This window comes from Heliangelus exortis, chromosome 18, assembly GCF_036169615.1.
Source record: "Heliangelus exortis chromosome 18, bHelExo1.hap1, whole genome shotgun sequence".
Classification (NCBI taxonomy): Eukaryota; Metazoa; Chordata; class Aves; order Apodiformes; family Trochilidae; genus Heliangelus; species Heliangelus exortis.
In genome coordinates, this window is record NC_092439.1 from 12,119,949 (window position 1) to 12,142,065 (window position 22,117).

Consider the following 22,117-nt stretch of genomic DNA (forward strand, 5'->3'; position numbering starts at 1 on the left):
TGGGTCTAACAAGCTTTGTGTTTCTGCAACCTGCCACCTCCTAACCTAAAGAAAATGGCATTCACCCTTCTGAGCTACAGCAGCAGGAAAGATGCTGCTGTGTGCCACAGAGGTGCAGCAATGGCCTGTTTGGTTTTGCACATATTAAGAAAAAGGCTGAAACTGAAAACATGGGTAAGAAGAACCCAAGAGTCCTTCCTTAAAGAAGTGAGACACAGGACTGTATTTGAAGAGGAGTGGAGACAGATACCTGAGAAACAGAGGTTAAGCTCCCATGGACTCAGCACAGATATTCAACTCAGCTTTGCCCCTTAGCTCATGAATTACTCCTTCCTGTTAGGGCAGCCTGTCACCAGGTAAAGTGGAAAAGTCTCTAAAAAAACTTAAAAAAGTCTTCCAAGTCCCGGTCTGAAGGAAGCCCCAGCCTAACAAAGAGTTTTTTTGTATGAGGTACAATGTCCTACACCACTTGACTCCAGGTAGTAATTACCCCTCTTCCAGAACTAAAACCAGCAAGAATATAATTCTTGGGATCTACAATAAACCTGCAGTTCAGCTCAATTAGAAGTGAATTCCATATCTCCTCAAGTTGGTTTTACAGCCTCTTATTCTGCTCTCCCACCTCACTCAGCTGCCAGTACCCCTTGCAGCAGAGAGACCTTCCCAAGAGACTGCCCAGATCAAAGCCAGGAGGAGCCTCAAGGGACCTCAGAAACAGGCTCCCATTAAAGGATTTGAATACACATGAGCTCCTCACCCACACAGTGCTTTTGCAAGCCTTGTTCCTTAGCCAGCTCTGCCTGTAAACAGCCTGCTTTGAATAACTTTTGTTCTCGTTGTAACAGTCCTCACCTCAGCAAGCTTTGGGTGGAAAGGCAGAAGGTGAGTTGTACCCAGCAATCAGATCTTGGAGTGGATATGAAGCTGTTCCTGTGCCTGCCAGCACTCCCTGAATCCAGGTGAGCAGTGCTGCCAGGATTCCTCTGGCATCTGCATGGCTGGCAGGAATGCCAGGCTAGGGAAAGCTCCTGATTTTGGGGACTAGGAAACTGTCCTCCAGCTATGGCCTGAAACTGTGGCCTCCTTGAGGAGTCTATCAGCATGGGAAGTGGGAGAGCCAATAAACCCAGAAATTCTTAAAGAAAGGTAAAGAACTGTTTTCAGCCTTTTAGGTGGGCTGGCTTTAGTGAAGAAAGCATTGCCTGTATCCTACACACCAAGATAGAGGGGTTTGCTTGAAAACCTGAGCAGGAAACCTAGGGTGCACATCCTGTCCCTGCACTGACCCACAGTGAGCTACTGCTGCTCACACAATTAAAACAAAAACAAAAGCAAAGCAAAAGAGAGAAGGAAGAGAGGAATATGAAATGCCTGATTTTCTTCCTTTTCACGTGTTGGAAATTTTTACTAGCTTTCATATAATGCTGGCAAAATCCTACCATTTCACAAAGGAAGAGAACAGATTTATACAGTGCAGTGTCTGTTATCTGCAACAAGCACAAACTGTTGTCAGAATGCAGCAGCTGCCTGCTTGCAGGTGCTAAGTATGCTACACGTGCAGGGCAAGCCTGGCTAGGGACTGGGAAAAGGCCATCGTTGCTTTTGAGGGAATTCCTGAGACCTGCTAGCCAATATGTGCCATTTTAAGGGACCCAATACTGCCTTCAAGCAAGTAACTTCAGAAGACAAAAATCAGGACTAGGCTGCTTTTTGGATATGAAGGTAAGTTCTTGCAATGTGGCCCTTGCAGCTCCAGCAACTACAGACTGAGCACCTCTTCCTTTGTGGACAAAGCTAAGACTGAAAGTGGCCCAGAGAAGTGTGATTCCCAGTGCAGTCCCTGGAAGGGCACTCACCCTGCTCAACAGCAGGGCATAAACTATGCTCAGAGATGTGAAATCTGGGGTTGCTTAACAAACCTCCAACAAATGACAGTGGCTGCAAATCTGACAGCACAACCAGCTTGCAGCTGCAAGTTGTAGGTAACATAAGCAGGGAGATGGTATTTGAGTTGAACCACAGCTTAGACTGGGATGTGATGCTAATATTGCCCTGGTATTCAGGGTCACTGTTGAGTGGGCTTGCTGAGGAAAGCACAGCTGATAACCCAGCTGTTGGCTCGTGGTGTGGTTCTTCAGTGGGGTGATGAACTGGGAAGCACAGTCCTTCCTGGGATACTCCATCCTTACACTGCTGAGGACAGAGTCACTGTGGGCTCCTTCCCACTGCACTTTCTGTTGCACATGGAAACACAGAGCCAGTGCCATCAAGACAGAGTTTCCTCCTGTGTGAGTACAAATCCAAAGAGCTTGGGTATAACATGTCATGACCTGGACATTCTTTCCCACCATGGAAATCTCAGGGAGGAGGAAGAATAAACAAACTGTTGCATTACTCTCAGTATCTGACCAGCATACCTATCTCAACATATAAACAAATGCAAGCTGAAAAGCAGGAGAAGGAAACAGAAATCTCATTGTCCCATTAATCTGCTATGCAACTGTAAGCAAGCAATTAATTTCTTTGTTTCTTGGTCAGTAAATAAGGTGTCAGGTTTTCGCTTCATGGGGATATAGCGATGCCTTTCCTCATTAAACCGTAAAATGCTTCTGGATATTTGGCTCCCAAGGCACTTTAGAAATGCATGATTAAATTACACCCAATTATAAACCAAAGCAGGTGATCTTGTAAAGGCAGGGTTATTGCTCTGCTGGTGTTGCTCTGAGGTATTAATAGTCTACAGAACGCTCTGGGGGAATCAAGGGGAAGTGCATATGCAATTTAATATCCAGTATCCACTGCAAATCTTCAATTTTCAGCCTGTATTTAAACACCCTTCCTGACGTCTTTATTATCTCCTTTTGCACTGGCGTGGGTCCCATCGGGTGAATCCTCTGGATGCTAAATGTAGCCCTGTATGGCAAATTCTCTTACAAGCCCTTGTTCTCAGAAAGCAGCTTATCTCCTCAACCTCCAGAGTTTTCCTGCTGTCTCTCAGGTTTGCCCAGACAAACCTTGTGACTTGCCATTTGTAATTAGGCATAGGAAATGAGTTCACATTTGCTTGTGTCCTGCTGTCTTGCCTGAAGGCAGCCAGGCTGTTACCAAGGGAATGCACTGCAAGGAAGGCACAACCAGCCTACCTTTCCTCCATTTACTGCTCTTTTGTACTCCCCTGTGTACACAGAAGTACTGAAGTTACTTCAGACTCTGTAAGATCCAGGCCTGGAGTACCTTCCATAGAAGAAGTGACTACAACCACATAGCTGGAAGTGCTCTCTGAGCTGCACATGTTACAGATCACTACTGATTTGGCCTGAGCAAGGAGCAAGGGAAAAAAGGAGAAGGCATTTACCTGATGGGATGACTTCTGAATGTTTAAATTAATGTGTTTATAGAGACTTCTTTACAACCTGATCACTCCTCTGTGTCACTCAAGGTTTAATCAAGAATTATTTCCCCTCAGTGAGCAGAAACTGTAGTTGCATGCTCAAAAAATTCTGCTTTCCCTGATGACCACAGCTATACAAGTTTCCACACTTAGCCAGTTTTTTTCTAAATTATGTGCACCTACCTATCTATTATAAGATTCCATTGATAGTTTAAGATATTTATGAGGGTCACTTACAGCCTTTTTTTTTGAAGGGCTTTAATTATATAGTCATGTAGAGTAAGAATTCTCTAAAACTGGTACAAAGTAAAATCTGCCCATTTCAGCATTTCTCAGGCTGCTGTAATCCTTTGGGGTTTGTCTGTGATTTTGATCAGTCCAGAGCTAGGCACTGATTAGTTAGTACTAAAAATCCAGTATTAAATTAAAAGAATGCAAGCAACTTCCATCAAGTCTGCATGAATTTTATCTACTTTCAAAAGGGGTGATGGGGGAATGGTGAAAGGAGCATAGCAAGATGTATGAAAAATTCTTTCCATTATCATACTTTAGGACCTTTGGCAACTTAAACATGAACATTAAGCACTAAAGGTATCTACACCTTAGGGCACTTTTCTCATGTTGATCTCTGCTGTTTGCATATACTCAATTTCCCCCGAGTGGGAATCTCTAATTGTGCCCTTATCTGAATAGTTACACATTTCAGAGTGAATAGCAGCACACTTTCAGGCACTTAAAATAGAACTACACTCACAGCAATCAGTATATTTAGGCTGTCTTTGGTTAAGCTGTAAACACAATGTAGCCCATCACATTGTGCCAGGCTGGAATTTGCCACATTCCCTCAGACTTCAGGCATAAATGCATAGATCCAACCATCATACACGTGTTGAGGAAAACATGTAAAGACACAAATCAGTGAAGGAAGCATTCAGCAAGAGGCTGAGGACAGGGTGAGAAGTCCAGGGCCTGCACAGGTCACAGCTAACCCAGAAGTCATTCTGGATCCTCCAGAAAACCATCCACTTGCAGTCTGGTACCTAGAGACACACATCCATTTGCACAACTCTCTCATCACTCATCAATGTTCCCAAGTGGCCACTGATTTTTTTTTAATCTGCTTTTGGACTGAGATAAAACAAGAAGAAATTTCAGCTCACAAACTGCCCAAGAACAATATAAATTTGAGGGGTTCAGGCAACCCCTTAACTAGGTCTAACCTTTACTTCAGTGGTCTGCTGTATTTTCATATTTCTCTCTTTGAGGAGGAGATGGAATTGTCATGCATATAATGAGGAAAAACATATAATTTGCTTTCCACTAGATTATGGTCTATAGCTTGGTATAATCATACATGCTGGGGAAAAATACCTTCATATCTTGCTCCACTGACTTCAGTGAGATTGCCCACGATTTATTGAACTTGACAGAGCGACCAAGCCCTTTACAGTCTGGCCTTCAAGCAAGGTTATACCTCCATTTAATTTTGTAAAAAGCCTCAGTAATTGAAAAAATGGCTTCAAAAAGTATTTCCATTATTTGCCATGGGTAATAATGGTGCTTTAAGGAGGGTATTTTTGGATAGTGTGATTGATTGTAACTTAATTAATGTGAAAATCCAGCATTTTGAATGAGAGGAAAGAATCCAAGAAACAACCAAAATATTAACAGAAAAAGAAAAGCAAAAGTCTTGTTAGTCAGATGCTGCTGCTGATAGGAACACTCCCATGTGTTACACAAGCTGTGCTAAGCACAGATCATATGGTTGCTGTCTGATGGATACAACAAAGTCAGTCACTTGTTTAACTCAATCCCAGTCTAAGTCAGGGAAAAACACTCAGATTTAGGTAGGGAGAAAGGTAATTATAGATACTTGAAATTCAGCACCCAAATCCATAGGTGTGACTTTCAGGGTGCTGAGTGTTCTGCCCTCGTTGTTGCTGAAAATCTCCCTTTGGACAGCCTATATCAAAATGTGTCTTGCTAGATGCCAGGGTGACATTTTCCTTGTCTCAGCTTTGCATTCAAATCTTATCTAACTCCCCTTCTGCTTATATAAAATATAATAATATTGGTCTGACCTCAGATGGGCTCCTTGGTGGCTGGACACAAAGACTGCTGCCTTTCTTCCTTTTTTTTCTGTGTTGTAGCCTTGGACTGGGAAGTGCCAGGTGATGGTTACATCTTCTTTCCTGGTATCTACAAATTCTGGCTGAGACACCTGTCTCAGAGACCCTACACAGAAGAAAATTCAATTAACACAGGGCTATCACAATTTATTGACTCCAAATTGTGTGTCTGTGTTATAAATAGGGTAACTGATATGTTAAGGTTTACTCGTGGTCACAGCCTTTTTCTAAGGACTCTTTCTTTGCCATCTACTTCCCTTTGTCACTTCAACTGTTGAAACATTTTCATTCTTGCACTTACTCTGAAAATGAGCTCTTTCTGCAATGCATTATGGAGCAGCTCAGAAATTCCTTCCCTAATCCACAGAAAATTTGGACAAAAATGCAAAGTTTTAGGTGAGAACTGGTACATATTACTTCATTTTGGCAATTTTCTAACCAAAATGTTTCAATAGGCCAAACTTGTCCTGTATCTTCTGTGATACATTCTGGTCTTGGGGAAAGGAAATGGCAAATCCTCTTCCACTGGGGATCCCAGTCCACAGAGAGAAAATGGTAACAAGAGGTACCTGTACCTCAGCTCCCAGAAGATAGCTCAGCAGTGTTTTCTCACTAAGCTACTTTTGGCTGACATTTTTTTTTTTCCTGGCTGCAGAACAAAATGTTTTTAAGCATTCCCTTTGAAATGATCTTCCCTCCTCCCCCACAATATTTTCCCAGAGAAAGCCACTTTTCATTGCTGCTGTACCCTATCAAGCTTCCGTAAGTGCTGCTGGAACAGCACATTAGTCAGTCCTCTCTTGGGGCTGTGCTGAGGGGGTTCTGAGTCCACAAACACTTGCAGTGAAAGGACCTGGGTATTTGTTTGATCCTGGCTGTCAGTCTAACCACAAAGCAGCTTCTAAGCTTGGTCCTTGTAATTTGTCCCCTGAAGGACAAGTGACAGTGTTCTTTTGGGGGCTGGCAAAGAGGAAGAGGTTCTTCAGCAAAAATTTCTTCTTTTTCCAGGGGCTTGATGAGGCCCTGCACCTGTATTCTGAATGAGTAAGCTTTCCTTCTTCCACTTTCTCTGTAGCAATTGTGCAGTTGCTCTTCACCACCCCTACTTTGAACACCTCCAGCCCATCCTCCTTGACAACAAAAGGAGTCACCTGCTTTCCCCCCATTGCTTCTGAGTGCTTTCCAGCTCATTTTACATTTTCCTCATGTTTTACAGGAACTCTGCTTTCCCCTGGGGGGTTGTTAGTTTGTCTGCAGTGTGAGCAACTGACCAGAGTGATGTGGAAGGCTATTATCTATTTACACCTGTCATGGTGTAAATCAGTGTAGATTACAGCAAAACTAAACCTCTTGAATCACCGGATTTGACAACTCTGAGTCTGCCTCCCTGCAAGATTTCTAAAAAGAAAGTGTCTGTAACCCAACATACCTACCAGTGATTGTTCTGCTATAAAATGATGAATTTAGGACATACTAACAAGGCTGAGGTAAGGACTGTCAGTAGCCAGACACAGTTATCTTCCAGTTAGATCTTGCAGATCTAATGGCTCCACTGTCTTCACTGCAAGGTGTTGATGGTGAATGCAGACATTGGCTTTCTCCAGCACCACTTTATCCTCCTGACACCTCAATACCATCTCTGAACCTGTGACTTTGGGCATTGGTTTGCCTTGAAAGCCACCTTGATGCTTGCTGTAGGACTTTGCAGTGATGATGTGTGCAGCAAAGAGCTTGAGGACAGATTCTTTAAGGACAGGAGAATATGGAGAGCAGAAGACATCAGAAAGCTGCTGCTGAAAATACAGCTTAATGTCTTGTGTCTGCAAGTTCCCAGAAAAGAGGACCCAAAGCTGGACCCTTCATGCACCCCTTCATGTTTTTAATACAAGAATCCTGTATTTATTTTGTGAAACTCTTTGGGGACACTCAACATCTTCAGTGTGTTTTGATTCAGTGAATTTAGTTCTGTTTCTTGCACTGGCTGACCTCCTTTAGCTTTTCAGCTCAGTGGAAAAAGAAGAACCTCTGGGAAATAGCAAGCCCCAAAGCTCCTCACTTCCCTAGGGTCTGGAGGCTTGATTCCAGGCAGATTCTAAGTTTTGCAAGGCAGAAGTAGAAGAGCTTTGTACTGTTCATGGTAAATAGAATAGAATCAACGTCAGGCACATCTTGCAAAGAAAGCACTTCCCTCATTCCATCCCTGGAAACGTTCAAGAATGGGTTGGATGGGGCTTTGAGCAACCAGGTCCAGTAATAGGAGCCCCTGCCCCCCATGCAGGGGAGTTGGAACTAGATGATCTTCAAGCTCTCTTCCAACCCAACCCACTCCATGATTCACTTGTTACAGAGTAATATGGGAAAATGTTAAGATGTCCTGCACACAATAAGTGAAACTAACCACGTTCTTAAACATACTTGGTGGTTTTCCTTCTATTTTGTCACAAGATGTGTATGTTTAGAAATTACAGTCTTCTGCTGAAAGTCATAAAAAGGCATTAAAAAATACTTTTCAATGCAGGCAAACCAACCCTTCCAATACCAAAGCTTTGCTGTGGATTGGCTCTTACAGCAACACAGGTATGAGAAATATTTGGTGCTACAGCCACAGCATCCTTTCTGCTCTCTTTGTCCCAGTGTCTGTGCAGTGGTATTGATCACCTTGATTCAGCAGAGCCATCTTTTTGTGCTGCAGATGGGTCTGGGAGTCCATCTGCTGCCATCTGGCTGCCAAGAGCTGAGTAATACATACACACAGTTACAGATTTCTAGCCACAGTTTCAGAAAAGGTGTTTTTCTTGTTGCTCATAACAATAGTGTTTGAAAGTAAAGACTCAGGCCAAAATTCTTGATCATTGATTTGTAAACAGAGAAACCTGTGTTTAGTCACTTAAAATCAGCCAGCATGACTGTTCAGTTTTCTCCCCCTGGGAAACAAGCAGAAAGAGGTTTTGCCCATGCACACAGGTGAGTGCAGGCCCAGGTGAGGAGAGCTGGTGTAGCACTGATCCTCCAAGTGTCTGTGTGGAGAGCAGAAGGAGATGAGGTAGCTGCCTCCCGTGGCAAGTGCTGCTCCACCCTCTGCCCCCTTGGCCCTGAACCTGTCCCTCCAGTCATGCTCCTCTCCCTCTCTGTCAGTGATGAGTTTGTGGATGGCTCTCTGCTTCTCTACCCACACCCTTTTCACATCCATAATCTGACAAGAAGGTTGAGGCAGGAAACAACCCACGTTGTGACAAACATCTTCTCCAACCCTGAATCCTCTGATCACAAAAATCCCCTGCTCTAAGCTGACTAAGGGGTCAGGATTTCTACCTCCTGTTCTGGTAAAATGCTCTGTGTTTTATGGTCAAAATTAATTCAGTGCCATGTGCACAGTTCATCTGTGCCTCTGCATAAATGAGGCACATGGCACATAGGGAAGGCTGTGCACTGGCATGCAAAGGATACATTTAGAGATTATTCTGAAAATTAGAGACTGGTGGGTGGTGAGAAGACAGCCTTGTGGGAAAAAATGAGAGTCTGCAGGCTGAGAAAATGGGTCAGCAAATGTGAAAGCATCTTTCCAGGAGACTGGGAAGCAAAGTTTTGAAAAAGCCAAGATTCAAAGCCAAAATTTAGTAAGTCTGAAGCTATAGTAGACTGTGAAAGATTACTCCCCTTCTTGTTGGATCTGTCCATCCATTTTTTATTAGACAAAAGGCCTTTATCAAAACCAGGCCAAGTCCCACAGTAAACTTTGGACTTTTAGACTTTTCTCTTTGGAGGAAACTTCACAGTAGAGTTTTGAAACCTTTCATTATGCTGACAATACCATGGGCATTTTACCCATTTGCCATCACTGACACATATTCCCTCCACCTTTGCATCACTGAGGACAAAACAGAGCTCAGCAGGATTCCCAAATTAAAGCATGAACATGACACACATACTCTTCATTGTTGCAAATACCTCTGGAAAAAATCCCTATAAAAGCATGTGAAGAGAAAAACTGCAGAATGATGCTTGACCAAGCACCTCAAACACCAAGAGGGTATTTAATGGCAAAGAGGCCTCAAAAAAATGGACAGACCCTCAAGACATAAGTGGTTTAGTGGATTGGATGTTATGGGAAGAAAGGGGGATGGAGAAAGGCTGTTCCTAGGTGGTTTTTCCTCTTCTTTATGGGTGTAGTGGAGCTATAGGAACCCAAAAGCTAAAGCAGAACACAACCTCTTGGCAGTGCTGCAGACACTCAGCTGGTCCAGGGAAGCTGTCACACCAGCTGAACACTTTCTCTATTGCCTACATAATATTTATATGTGAACCTGAACTTCACATGAGGGAAGATTAATCTGTAACTAAGGCACCAGCCTCCAGTTCCAGTGTGTGCAGGTGTCAGAGGGAGCTCAGCTGGGGCTTTCCAGGTTACCTGTGCCACAGAAGTGGCTTCTGTCCCAGGGGAGTGGTGAGAAGGGCCCTGCCCCACACTGTCCCTTCAGGTCACCTTGGCCATGGCCCACAGAGGGCACAGCTGAGCAGCTTTTGGCCCCTGAAGTTTTCTTCACAGTATCTTACCAACTCAATCTTCAGTGTTCCTGAACCTGTAAAGGGTACACACCTTCACACCTGGGAAGGATAAGGTTATCCTCCTTCTTCATATTTAACTTCAAAATGGTCTTGAAATGCTGTACTTTTCATGGAAGACACCTGACCACAGTTGAAAGTCTGCCCACATCTAACAGAAGTAATCTCAAATACTAACAGCCACTAAAATCTACACCCTATCTTTGAAATTCTTCACCAGTCTATGCTGAGAGCATGAAGCTAAGATTTCCAACTTTTTTTCTGCTCTTAACAGACTTGTGTCTTTGTATAAAGATCATAGACTTAAGTTTACACCACCAATAATGCTGCTGCAAAATTAATTCACAAAGCAAATGTGATATTAAACATTTACCAGCTTCATGTTGCACTGTTGGTCCTCAGCAGACTGCAGTCCAGTGTCCCACATGTCACTTCAAAGAATCAGGATAACAATTCAGTAGGATAACCCTGATTAAAATAAAAACCATGGTATACTTCACTAGGATGGTTTAGGTGACATGTGAAAGGACTTAGAATATTTGCTGCTTTACATTTCTACTGTTTTATACAGCAAAGGGAAGTCCTTAATTATGTGCATGCTACCAAGAAGGGGCCTAGACTGAGGACTTACCCCATGTTACACCATAACAGACTGCAGAGCAGTGTTATCTCCCATCAGCTTCCCAGCTTCTAGAGCAAAACAGCTCTACTGCTCTGCAGAGTTCACTGAAGAACAGTGCATTGACCACCACTGCTCCTCCTCTTGCCCCCTTGAGCCATCCACACTCACCTGCCACAGCTGCACTGGCACTGCTGGGATGCTCTGTAGGGTCACTGCAGGCTCCTCAGCCACTCAGCTCAGCTCAGCAGTGACAAACTCTGCTCTCTTCCCTTCATGCTTCATGAGGTCCTGAGGAGGCTGCTCAATCACTCATCCATTCCACATCTTCTTCAGGGTGACATCTGCAGCACATGCTCCATGCAGCATTTTCCCTTCTTCACTTGGGTGTTCCTGAGATCACTGACAAACTGAATTGGGAGCATTGGGATAGGGGTTGGCAAGAAAAAGTGGCAAATACAAGCAAGAACCTTAGAAATAAAAACATGTGGGATATAATATAGGTTCATGTGCAGAAGAGATTCCAGGGCTGGGGCTTTACTTCCAGTGTGGGCTTGATGAAATGAGGTCTTGATGCCCCTCTGCTTGCCCATCCACAGACCAGCTTTAGGAGACTGCAGATTCCATTTTTTCAGCCCAAGCTCTGGGCCACTGTGAGTTTTATGGATTTTGCAGCTCAAACCTGCTACCTTGCATTTGATCAACCCACTGCCCAAAGAATCTTCCTTTGCGTTACTTCTGATTAGTGAAGAGTGGAGTGTTCTACACTGGATCTTCAGTCTCAACTCCTTAAAAGCCACTGGACAGAGCACCCTCAATTTTCAGTGTCAGCCAGTCCATCATCACACATGCTGATTTCATACTTATGATCTTGCATCAACTCTTTCCCATTGAACTTTTAGGTGAAGTTTTGCTATTTCTTTGTCAGGCAGATTTCAAATACTGCTCTCTGTCTTTCAGTCATTTTCTGTGGTTTCAGTTTGGACAGGAGTTAGGGGCTCATCTGGTAAAATACCAAAAAAGACAAATATTTATTCTTTTATACTCAGTCCCTGATCTCAGATTTCCTACACTAAATAGCTAGACTTCAGTGAAGTAATTCCTTTCTAGAGTGGGAGCAGAAAGATCAATTCATTCCATCAGCTTCAGTGGAAATTAAACTACCTACAGTTGATAATGTTCACTAAAAGTTGCATGTAATCCTACAAAACTGATTACCAGCAGACACACTGCTTTTCTTTTCAGTTCTTTTGCCTTAGCTTTCTTTTCTTCTATCCTTTACTGTAGGTCACCATAAAGTAAATGGCTTCATGCAACTGCAGATGACATCTAAAAGCATACCTGGAGCCATCTGGCAAGCTGAAGGAGGACTACATCTTCCTGCATTATCTGTCAAGAGTGCTGCAGAGCTGAGCACAGGATTATTATTTGTTTTAAGGTAGGTAATCTACCACACTACATAATAGCCTGCACCCAAGCCCTGCTAAAAGCTTTATCAAAAAGGTAAGTATGATACTTAAAGAATGGTACTTATAGCAAAGTTTATCTGGGAGAGATGGACCTACTGCAATAAAGGATGCTGCAGGTGGGCAGCATCACTTTTACTTAGCATCAATTTAAAGCAGGTTTGCTGTATATAATGGGGTTGGTTTTCTTTCAAACAGCAGGCACACCTTTAGCCTCAGGAAACACATAAAGATGAAAAAAGATAACTGTCATTATGCACAGACCCACCCACTCAGTCCAAAATCCTGCAACACTGCTTGAGCAAAGTTCATTTTCACTAAAAGGTCAGTGCCAATGTGCATTTTAACATTCCCATCTTTTCCACTAAGCCTGGTCCAAATTCAGTAGTGACTCACACCCCTGCCAGACTGACATCAGTGGAGAATTTGGCTTATTATGTTTAATAACTAGACTTCAAACTGAAAGCTGCTATCTCGTAAAATGTGTTTTCACATGGGTGCTCTGGTAATTGTGGATTGATTTATGAGTTGTGCAACATTAGATTTCTGTTTGAGCCTAAAAAGACAACAGAATTTGTTGTCAATGTTGCAAAGACACGAAAGAAAAAACCATAGAACACAGTTTAGCCCACCAGTTTTGACACTCAGATTTTTATCTGTGGATGTTGACATTGTACACAGAACCTCATGTATGTGAGAACAAGTATTACCTACCACTCTCAGCATTAACTGTGTCTCAGCAGCCACAAGAAGGTCTCTCCCATTCCCATTGGTGATGCAAAGAGCATATTTCATACCTATATGCTTAATATAATTTTTTTTTCAGGGAATAAATGGAAAACAAAAGCTCTTCTCCATAGTAAGCACAATTCTTGTACCTTTGAAAATCTGTCTTTTTGTGCAGTGGATACAGAAGGCAAGACACACAGGAGAGGATAGATCCTTTCATCCTGCTCTACCCCACACTACTTTGCAGCAAATCTGCCCTGCAAAGTGTCCATTTTGTCTAATTAAACATTTTTCCAAGCTGAGTTTTTAGTAAGTGAGCTAATAAGTAATTGAGCCAGACCTCTAGGGCTCACCCCTGGTCATGATCAAGGATTCTGTGTAGACAGCACACTTGGAGTTATCTGCATCATCTCGGGAGAAGTGTCTGGGCTGGAAAGAAAAAAACAGAGAAAGCAATAAGTAAATGTAGAGGCAGTGGGGAGTGAATATGGCAACTGTATTAGTGAGTTCCTTTTTGTGTTTAAATCAGTTTGGTTTTTTTAATCATTGACAGAACTGACCTGTTGAAAATCCAGAATCTCTGAGAGCAGAAATTTTGAGGCCAAATCCAATGCTCCCTCCTCTGTGAAAATCCCTCAGCCTTTCCAAAGCCCTTGAAACAGAATGAAGTCTTTCCACTGACAGTGATGTACTTTGGATCAGGTCCATTCTTGGCCAAAGGCAGCAAAAAGAAGCCACCTTTCTTCTCAGAGACATCCTTTTTCTCTGGTACTCTGCATTGAAAGTATCACCCCTGACCTGCATAAGCAATTCAGAGACCAGAGGAGGGTGAATGGAAGTTGCTGGGCTTCAGACTCTGTAGGAAAAGAAAAAGAGTTTGACCTGTCCTGGCTGGCAGACTTGTAAATGAAGGACTGCCTGAGAGGAGAGGTGAATTAGAGCAAACTAAGAATTAAGAAGAGAGGAGAGAAAGGGACAGAGCAAGGCAAGTAAATAAAAGAACAGAAGGGCAGGATTTTTGCAGTCATGGGACATCACAGATTAAGCAGGGCTGAACTGGGACATCTGCCTTGAATATTACAAATTATTAAGATTTAGGGATAGTTTTGCCTGAATGGCACACAAGAGGCACTAGGGTCTCACTATGCTAAACACAAAACTAAGCAGCAAAAAGAACGGTGCCTGCTATGATGCTCTTCTGTTGACTGGAAACACAGCAGTATTTGAGAGCAGGCTGCAAATAGGGACATTTTTGTTGCAGCTGAGAAATATTATAGTGCTTAAGTTTCTTTTTTTTACTGAGGAAATAGCAAAGTAATGGCAAGAAAATTAAAAAAAAGATGTGTGTTACCTTAGCACATACTTCTTAAAAATACTGTAAAAAGAATTCTGGATCCTTCTACTGGTACCCACTCACTTTTCCATGTTGCATTATGTTTTGGTTTACTTTTAACTTTAGCTCAGAATATTGCTTTGTCTCCTAAAATTCAGGAGGAAGCATTGGAATTAATGAATGAATAAATGGAACAGGAGCCTGTTATCTATTTTCTCTATTTGGATTTATTTTCAATGCATGGTTTCTTTTCCTGTCTGCTTTATGGAGATTATATTAACCTTGCTTTACTTCACATGCTGTACTTACTACAACTTTATATCCATCACAGACACAGCTCTGGGAATAAAATTTGTTCATTAGCAGTGCTCTGCACACTGCCAGGAATGATTTGTGAATTTTTGTGTGATATATAATAAAGACTCATATGATCTTTCTGTCACTTCAGACAGTCACAGATTTGTCATATGGGAGAGATTACACATGTTGGAAAAGCTTATTTACTTATGCATTTAAGGTCACATTCTTCTAGCCCCAGCCAAGTAATTTGATCATGAGCTTTGCATAAACAAGAATTGTATTGAAATCAGTAAGGAGAGGTTTCCAGCAGCTAAAATGAACAACAGATTTTCCACTGATTTTGACTGATCCATGACAAATTTCTAAAAGCAGTGAGGATGGACATCAGTAACTGCAGTATGATCCTGACTTACCAGTACTTTGACCCTGGCTTACCAGTATTCCAGCCATAGAAGATAATGGACCATATTTACTTGTATGAATATACCTAAGAGCACCAGAAAATGCAGTCAGAGCTGTCTTTGACCAGAAATTGGTGTTACTCACCCTTGGATGTTTCCAGTGGACCAGGTTTTTTCCACAAAATCAGGAATGCTTTCTCCAGCAAGGATCTCAAAGGAGTCATCACACTGAAGACACTAATGTGGCAGAAGCCTCCCTAGAAACAACATCTTTGGTGGGGGAAAAAGCAGAATACAGAGGTACTGTTTGAGGGATTTGTTTATCAGGAGTGGGAAAAGGTGAATTCAAGAAGAAGCCCTGACACAGTTACACAGAGAATTGCCCCAGTCAGACCCTTGGGAGAGGAAACAGGAGACTGCTGATTAATTCCTTGTTTCTTTCCAGTCCTTCTGCAGAATTTGGGCAAGTAATTTGCTCTCTGTATCTGTCTTGTCACCTACACAATGAGAAAATTAGGATGTCTTGATGCACAAGGGTGCTGCAAGGTGCTTTGATGTTAGATGTCATTCAAGGAAGGTATCAAAACTGGATGTATCTAAAGGCCCATTTAGGACTAAGCTCCTGCCCTATGTTTAGACAAATGCCCAGAGTTTAAGACAAATCCTCCTCCTTTAAATTGTGCATTTCAAGAGGCTACAAAAATCTGCATTTTCCTGTAAGAATGAACCCATTTAGGTTTTTTTTAAAAGAACTAGTTCTTCAGTTCAAGTAACAAAGTTTTTTTTTCCCCAAACATCCTAAGCAGTAAAGAGCTGGCCTTAAAAACTCATTTTTAACAGCTCCATGCAAATGCCTCACTGGTACTGAGATATTTTTTGGTGGTTAATAGCAAAAGGTGTCATTTTTATACCAGGAAAATCAACAGAAACTCTACTGCCATATTTGGATTATTCTGCTTTATTCACTTCAACTGTTTCATTGCACTTTTCCATAATGAAAGACCTCCCCAGCTCTCCTAATTTCATCACATACAGTAGAGAGGGCTGGAAGCTGTCATTGTACTCTCTTCAGCTTGTCACAGCTTTTCTACTCATGGTTTTAAGTGTTTCAAGGAGTTACACTTCAGAGTGGTACTTCACAAAGTTCCTTTCTTGAGAAGGAAAGAAAAAGCAAAGCAAATAGAAGACTGAAGCTATTGATCTCACAGGGCTGATTTCCACCTGCCTGCCCACAGCCACAGAATACAAAGTATGAGAACATTCTTGAGAATATATGTTTATGAATATTATGAATATTTTTTTTCCCCAGCTACTGAGGTCTTGATCATTCCTACTAAAGAGACAGGAGCTTTCAAGACCATTACTGACCCTTCTGTGTACCTTGGCTCACATGAAGTGCTGTAGATTGTTGCAGGAAGATGCCTGGGTCCTTTTCCACTGGACAAATATAGTGTTCCAAAATTTAAATACATACTGGCCTCTTGTGGGCTGTGTTGTTACATCTCTTACATTGGCTTCAGCAGTTTCTCAGTCTTGGAATAACAGGACAATAAAACTTAAAGTATTAGGGCAAAAGGAATAAAAGTTGTGTAGGACAAAAGGACACCTTTTATTTAAAAATAATCATTACCTTCCCAATCCCAGGTTTTCTTATAATTGGTTCTTACACCATTTCAAAACTTTGATCAAAGACAGACTATTAAACAATATGTCAATCATTTTCATGTTAAAATATAAGGGTCTAGGTTTCAAACAATTGAACAGCAAATGCTGTTTTGTTGTTTCAGCCAGTCCTGGGTGTTCCTTTCACACCTCAGTAGAACAACCATGCCTTGGCTTTGTTTATTTTGAAGTTATACTGGCAGCAGTTTCCACCATTTCCAAGTCCAGCAAGTTCATTCAGTTACTCAAACAGGTACCAGCTTTTTAGAAAATCACTTCACAATTTTAGAGTACAGAGATCTCTGAATCTAACTGATCTCAAGTTCTTCCGCATGGCCAGAGCTCAATTCTGCTAATCCTAAGCACTTGTTAAGACTACTGTGCTGTCACAAGAGATCAGAACAGCTGATATAAGGTCCTTCAGACTCAAATTCTACTTAAAAAAAAAAAAAAAAAGAGAGCAAAAAGAGTCAGAGAAATGTATCAATTGCAGTAAGGCTGGAGAGTAAAGAGGAGGATTAGCTCCAAATCTGTTATATGCTCCAAGAGGCATTTGAATGTTTTGATCCTGACCAAGTGGCATGTCCCTGGCATTTGCTTTGTACTATTGATGCAAAGCAGCCTGATTTTGTCAGTGATCACTCCCTCAAGACATTCCACATATGTAGAATGGACTGGGCAGCAAGGTAGATTTCCTTCCCCAGTATAAATTGTTTGCTTCTACTCAAGTCAGAGAAGCACTACCAGCTGTCTGTCAGTATCTCAGAGCCCATTACACCTTGTTTGCCATACAGCAATTACCCTCTTGTAGAGGAGGCAACTTACACATTGAACTTCACTCCTATGTGCCCACTCCTCTCAATCATCATTAATTATTCTTTAGCAGATGCACACTAAGCTGATGACAGAACAAGTACTTCTATTCACTGAGTCAGCTGTGACACTGACAGGAACAGCTGAGAACATCATTTATTGGGATTTCCACTTATAATGTTACTCAGAACATCAGTGGTGCTTTTGTTATTTCTAAGGAGTGCTTAGGTGGAATGGTGTCACCCCCTCAAAAGAATCAGTAGCAATGGGAAGAATAGAGCTAGCAAGGTTTACATAAAACTAACAGTCATGTTATGCTCAAAAGCTTAAGTTTATTGCTCTATTTAATGACTACCACCAGTACTTTTAAAAATAATGCCAGTTCTTCCTGCTAGCTTTTCGCTGAAGGAAATATTTTAAATACAGCAATAAAATCAAGTTGTTTAAAGATAACACAATTTGCAACACATTCATGCAAACCCTGCTGATAGGATTTTTACAGGTTCAGGGATCCAGAATAAACACAAAGGATGTGTACTGAAATACTGGGAAACTTTCCCCACAGTGATGAAGTTGTAGGCATAACATTTCAGGCCCTACACCCTGCACCTACTGACATCAATAGCAAAGCCTCAGTGGGAGCAGGACCAGCCCTTATTGTTCTGAGAGCTGCTTTACCTTCTCCTCATCAGGAAGTACAGTATATTCTCAGAATCTTCTGCACTAATAAAAGTTTGGTTATTGTTACAAATAAAGAGAAGCAAAAATATTTTTAGTAGACCATTACAACTTCTATTCACAAAACACTCATTTTTCATGTTAAGGGTCCACTCAATATAGCACTTAAACATATGCTTACCTGTAAGCATTAAACACAAACTACAGTCTTCACAGCCTGGCTGAGGTCTAAAAAGAAAAGCATGAGCAGTAGTTTGTGTTACTGAAGAGGAAACACTGCTACCTGGACTAGTGATTAGGGGACAATGATTGTTTAAATTTGTTTTGAGGGCAAATACATCAAAAAACAGCCAATATGTTCAGACTGATTTTTTTTTTAAAGCTGCCTATAGGATTTGCATTGATTTTAAAGAACATTGGGCACTCTGACACCCTCAAGACTTTGAAACAAGTTCAAATTCATACAATACAAATAATTTTATTATTAATTTCTTAATAAAGATGAATTCAACTCACCAAATGCCTCACCTGATTTCCAACCTCAAATTTCAGTGGAAGTTGAATTTGGGTTGTGGTCTGACTATGTAAAAAGAGGAACAGTTTGCAAAAGTCAATCTGGTGGCAGACTGAGATGCTGAAATATTGACAGAGAAAAGGTAAAGCATTTATGTCCAGATTAACTGCTACTATTAACCTCAAATTCACCTGGCTGTCACGATACAGGGTACATTGCTGGTAAGAATTGGAGGTTAAAATTTCACTCACATCATTGAAATATTTCTTGTCCCTTAGTTCTGATAACACGACTGGTGGACTGCTTTAGAAAAAATGAACAAGCAAACATGATGTGAGAAACAATTTCATTGTGAATCTACTTGAATCTTTCAATGCAGAGGCTCTGAAGGTTTACGATATACACAGTATTCGGTAATTTTATATGTAAAAACAATCAGAAATAGGCAAAAAGTTACTTTCAAGCTGAGTTCAACATACGGCACATTTCAGCATGACAATTCAAAAAGTTTAACACTGTATTTGGATATATTAGCAATGATTTTTTAAAAATAGCAAACTGAAGACTGGATTTTTTTCAGATTTTTTTCCTGCTTTTGTAACAAATGAAGCTACTATCCTTATTTACAGTATAAATAAGCCTTTTTTGGTGAAGATAATGTCCTGTCACATATGTTAAAGACAAGGCATACCTCAGCTCTTAAATGTCAATGCAAACAAGAGCATAAAAGCAATATCAAAGGAAAGTAATAGATCTCTTTTTCCAGCTAAAACAGCCAGGTTACCATGTGTGTCATCAGATCTGAAATATATCTGAATGCAGTCCAAAAGTTCACTTGGTTTTAGCCTTGAGGAATATCATGAACACTTATTCTTCTGCTGCTCTAGAAAGCTGTTTTCCATACAAGCTCATGACATGATGGACAAATTGATACTGTTCACAGGTCTGGATCATTCCTCCCCTAAAAAAGGAAAGAAATAAAGAAGAGGGAAAGAGCAGCCTTATTATATGCAAATAAAATATGAGGAAACGACATAGATAACATGAAGCTGGTGTTGCACAGAGAAAGTCAATTCCAAAGCTTGAGAAGTGCCTATAGATTGCAACCAACTTGCAGTCTGACCTCGAGCTCCATTTTGAAAGTCTCTCCTTACCAGGGATCAGAAGGGAGTCAGAAAACCTTCATTTTTCTTGGCAGAGGTCCTCATCCAGTAAGGCAACACTGTCACATTTACATTCATAGTACCACAGCACCAGTTTAAACACTGTGAAAAGCAACCCTCACCCCAAAAGCTCCAGATGGACAGATGGGAACCAGGTGAATAAAGAGGGGTAGTACTTTATCCAAGACCTCACAGCTGCACTAGGGACTGAATTCAGGATTATAGAAGGCTAAAACCAAGGAGAAAGTTTTTGATTTTAAGCAGATTTTACTAGCATTTAAAATTCTGCTAAGAGTACCTCAACAAGAATAATATGATCTCTTGATAATCCATTCTGAAAACAATTAAACTCTGTGGCTCAAATTCAATGAAAGAACTGTACCAGCACTGTGCACAGATCTCAGGAATGCAGTGCCCAGAGGAAGCTGGAAAGGAGAAGTGGGTGGGAACCCACGGGTGGCAAGCAGTAACCAGATTCTGTCACTCCGAGGAAGAGTATGTGCCTGGTGCATTCCCTCAGAAATCTCCACCAAAGGAAATTAAATTTGGCTGCTTCCTGTCAGCCAAATAGGCAGCAGACTGCCAGTACTCTCCTTAGTGACTGCCCACACCTCTGGGGTCCAGTTTAACAACTGTGGGTCACACAGTAACCATACCAGTAAGGAATAGACGAGTGGGTAAGACAACTTCTTCTTTCAGCCTCTTGCAGTTATTTTGTTAAGCAGCTGTTTGAAATAACACTTATATATGTTATATACAATAAGCAGGGAGGGGTAAGAATCCATGAACAAGAAAAAGTGGGAGACAAACTGCATTTCTAAAGAAACTTTTTCCTACCTGAGAATCTCCTCCCCTTCTGCTCTACTTAATATAGGTGCACAGTTGATCTGTTTCTGAGTCTTCCTGTGCTGCACACAGCACTGCAATATATTTATGTCAGTTCATGACACACAGGAACATTACTCATATCTGGCAATTACTGCCCATGCAGTTCCATTAATAGTGAGACTGCACCCTGAAGTTGTAGCAACAGAAGCACCAGGGTGGTCATGAAGTTTCAGACCACAGGAAACAATTTTCTGTTTTATCTGGTTCCCTCCTATGTGGTGGCTTCCTTCCTTTCCCTGGGAGGAGGCACCATGACCTGTAATTGCTCTCCAGACTTTGGCACAAAATAGAGAAATTATGTTTTCACCCATATTTGCCACAGAAACCCTTCAAATCTGAGTTGCATTGTGGGGAAGGACAGAAATGTCTCTCAGCACTGTGGGAAGGGTGTAGGAATGATGACTTCCTCTCCTTAGTCATACTGGTTTATTTTAGGATCAACTCTTGGTCACTGGGGCAAAGCTCAATGCACAGGAATTTTTCCAAAGGATCAGTAAAGGGAATGAAGGGAAAGAAAGATCTGACCCTTCACCTCCACAGCAACCTTAAAGATGGTTCTCAGGGTTATGTCAACCCCTCTACTGGCTGTGAAGCAGTGAAGGGCATTTATTTATGTGCCTGCTCTGTCCTGCATTCTACCCTCCTACCTAAGTCCATGGTGACTCCTTCTCAATCACCCTGTTTCCTCTAGCCAGTAACCACCAGACAGGGCAAGGTTAAAAAGCCTCTTCCTTTCTATAGCTGCTAGGACACTCTCATCCTCTTATGCTGCTTTTGTGGGGGTTTAGTGACAATAACCAGATAGCAGAATGACTTCCAAGAGACTATGAGCTCCATCTTTCATTCTTCCATTTTTCACTCCTTGAAGAACCCATGTTCTTCTGCAGCAAGGATGGAAATTTCACTGCTTTCTATCTCGAGTATTTTCTCCCATAGCATCTAACCAGCCCTTTCCTATTCCATCCCACCCCTCAGAGGTACACAGCAGCTTCAAAAGTCCCTGCAGATTCCTTTTCCTCCACGGTACCCTGGAAGTCTCTGCAAATGACTGCAAGCTCCCCTCTCCCTGCAAAGTTAGTATTTTTAATTGGCCTGTACCAAGCACATTCCTAGGAAGGTGTCTTCAACCTTCATTTGCATGGTTATTTTCCTGCATAACACAAGTTACTAAGACAAGATATTTCAGATCCAGCCAGGTATTTCACTGGTCCGTGGATAATCAGCACTCACTACTCATATTATGGTTTTCTTTTTCTCAAGAAGCCTTCCCTTGTCTGGCTTGAAATACATTGGAATAGCCAAACCTCCAAGCCTCAGCAGGTCCCTGTCTATCAGAGCCTCAGCAGGGCAGCAAGGATTTAATTTTCTGCCTCCCACTGAGCATAATTTCTCTTCTGAAATAAAGTTCAGCGTGGGGTTGAGGTTCTTTTTTTTCCTCAGAAAAATCTTTGGTATGTTTTTCGTGACA

At 41.7% G+C, this 22,117-nt stretch overlaps 1 protein-coding gene and 2 long non-coding RNA genes across 5 annotated transcripts in view; all 3 read right to left on the minus strand.

Moving 5' to 3' along the window:
• LOC139804424 (uncharacterized) overlaps positions 1 to 11,444 on the minus strand; it is a 26,783-nt gene extending 15,339 nt beyond the window's left edge. For both annotated transcript variants that reach the window (XR_011729381.1, XR_011729380.1), the window contains exons 1-3: positions 10,874 to 11,444; positions 10,457 to 10,514; positions 5,473 to 5,626 (exon numbers count right to left, since the gene is read on the minus strand). This is a non-coding gene — a long non-coding RNA (uncharacterized lncRNA). The remainder of the gene's footprint in view (positions 1 to 5,472; positions 5,627 to 10,456; positions 10,515 to 10,873) is intronic.
• Positions 11,445 to 11,494: 50 nt separating this feature from the next.
• Positions 11,495 to 14,921, minus strand: LOC139804429 (uncharacterized). The gene is made up of 3 exons (XR_011729384.1): positions 13,458 to 14,921; positions 13,251 to 13,326; positions 11,495 to 11,705 (listed from the first exon to the last, which is right to left on the minus strand). It is a non-coding gene; the product is annotated as an uncharacterized lncRNA (long non-coding RNA).
• A 2,797-nt stretch (positions 14,922 to 17,718) lies between these two features.
• The window catches only part of PTPN5 (protein tyrosine phosphatase non-receptor type 5), a 66,686-nt gene continuing 62,287 nt past the window's right edge, over positions 17,719 to 22,117 (minus strand). For both annotated transcript variants that reach the window (XM_071761667.1, XM_071761668.1), the window contains exon 16: positions 17,719 to 19,559. In XM_071761667.1, coding sequence (XP_071617768.1) covers positions 19,466 to 19,559 — 94 coding nt within the window. In that variant the 3' untranslated portion in view covers positions 17,719 to 19,465. The remainder of the gene's footprint in view (positions 19,560 to 22,117) is intronic.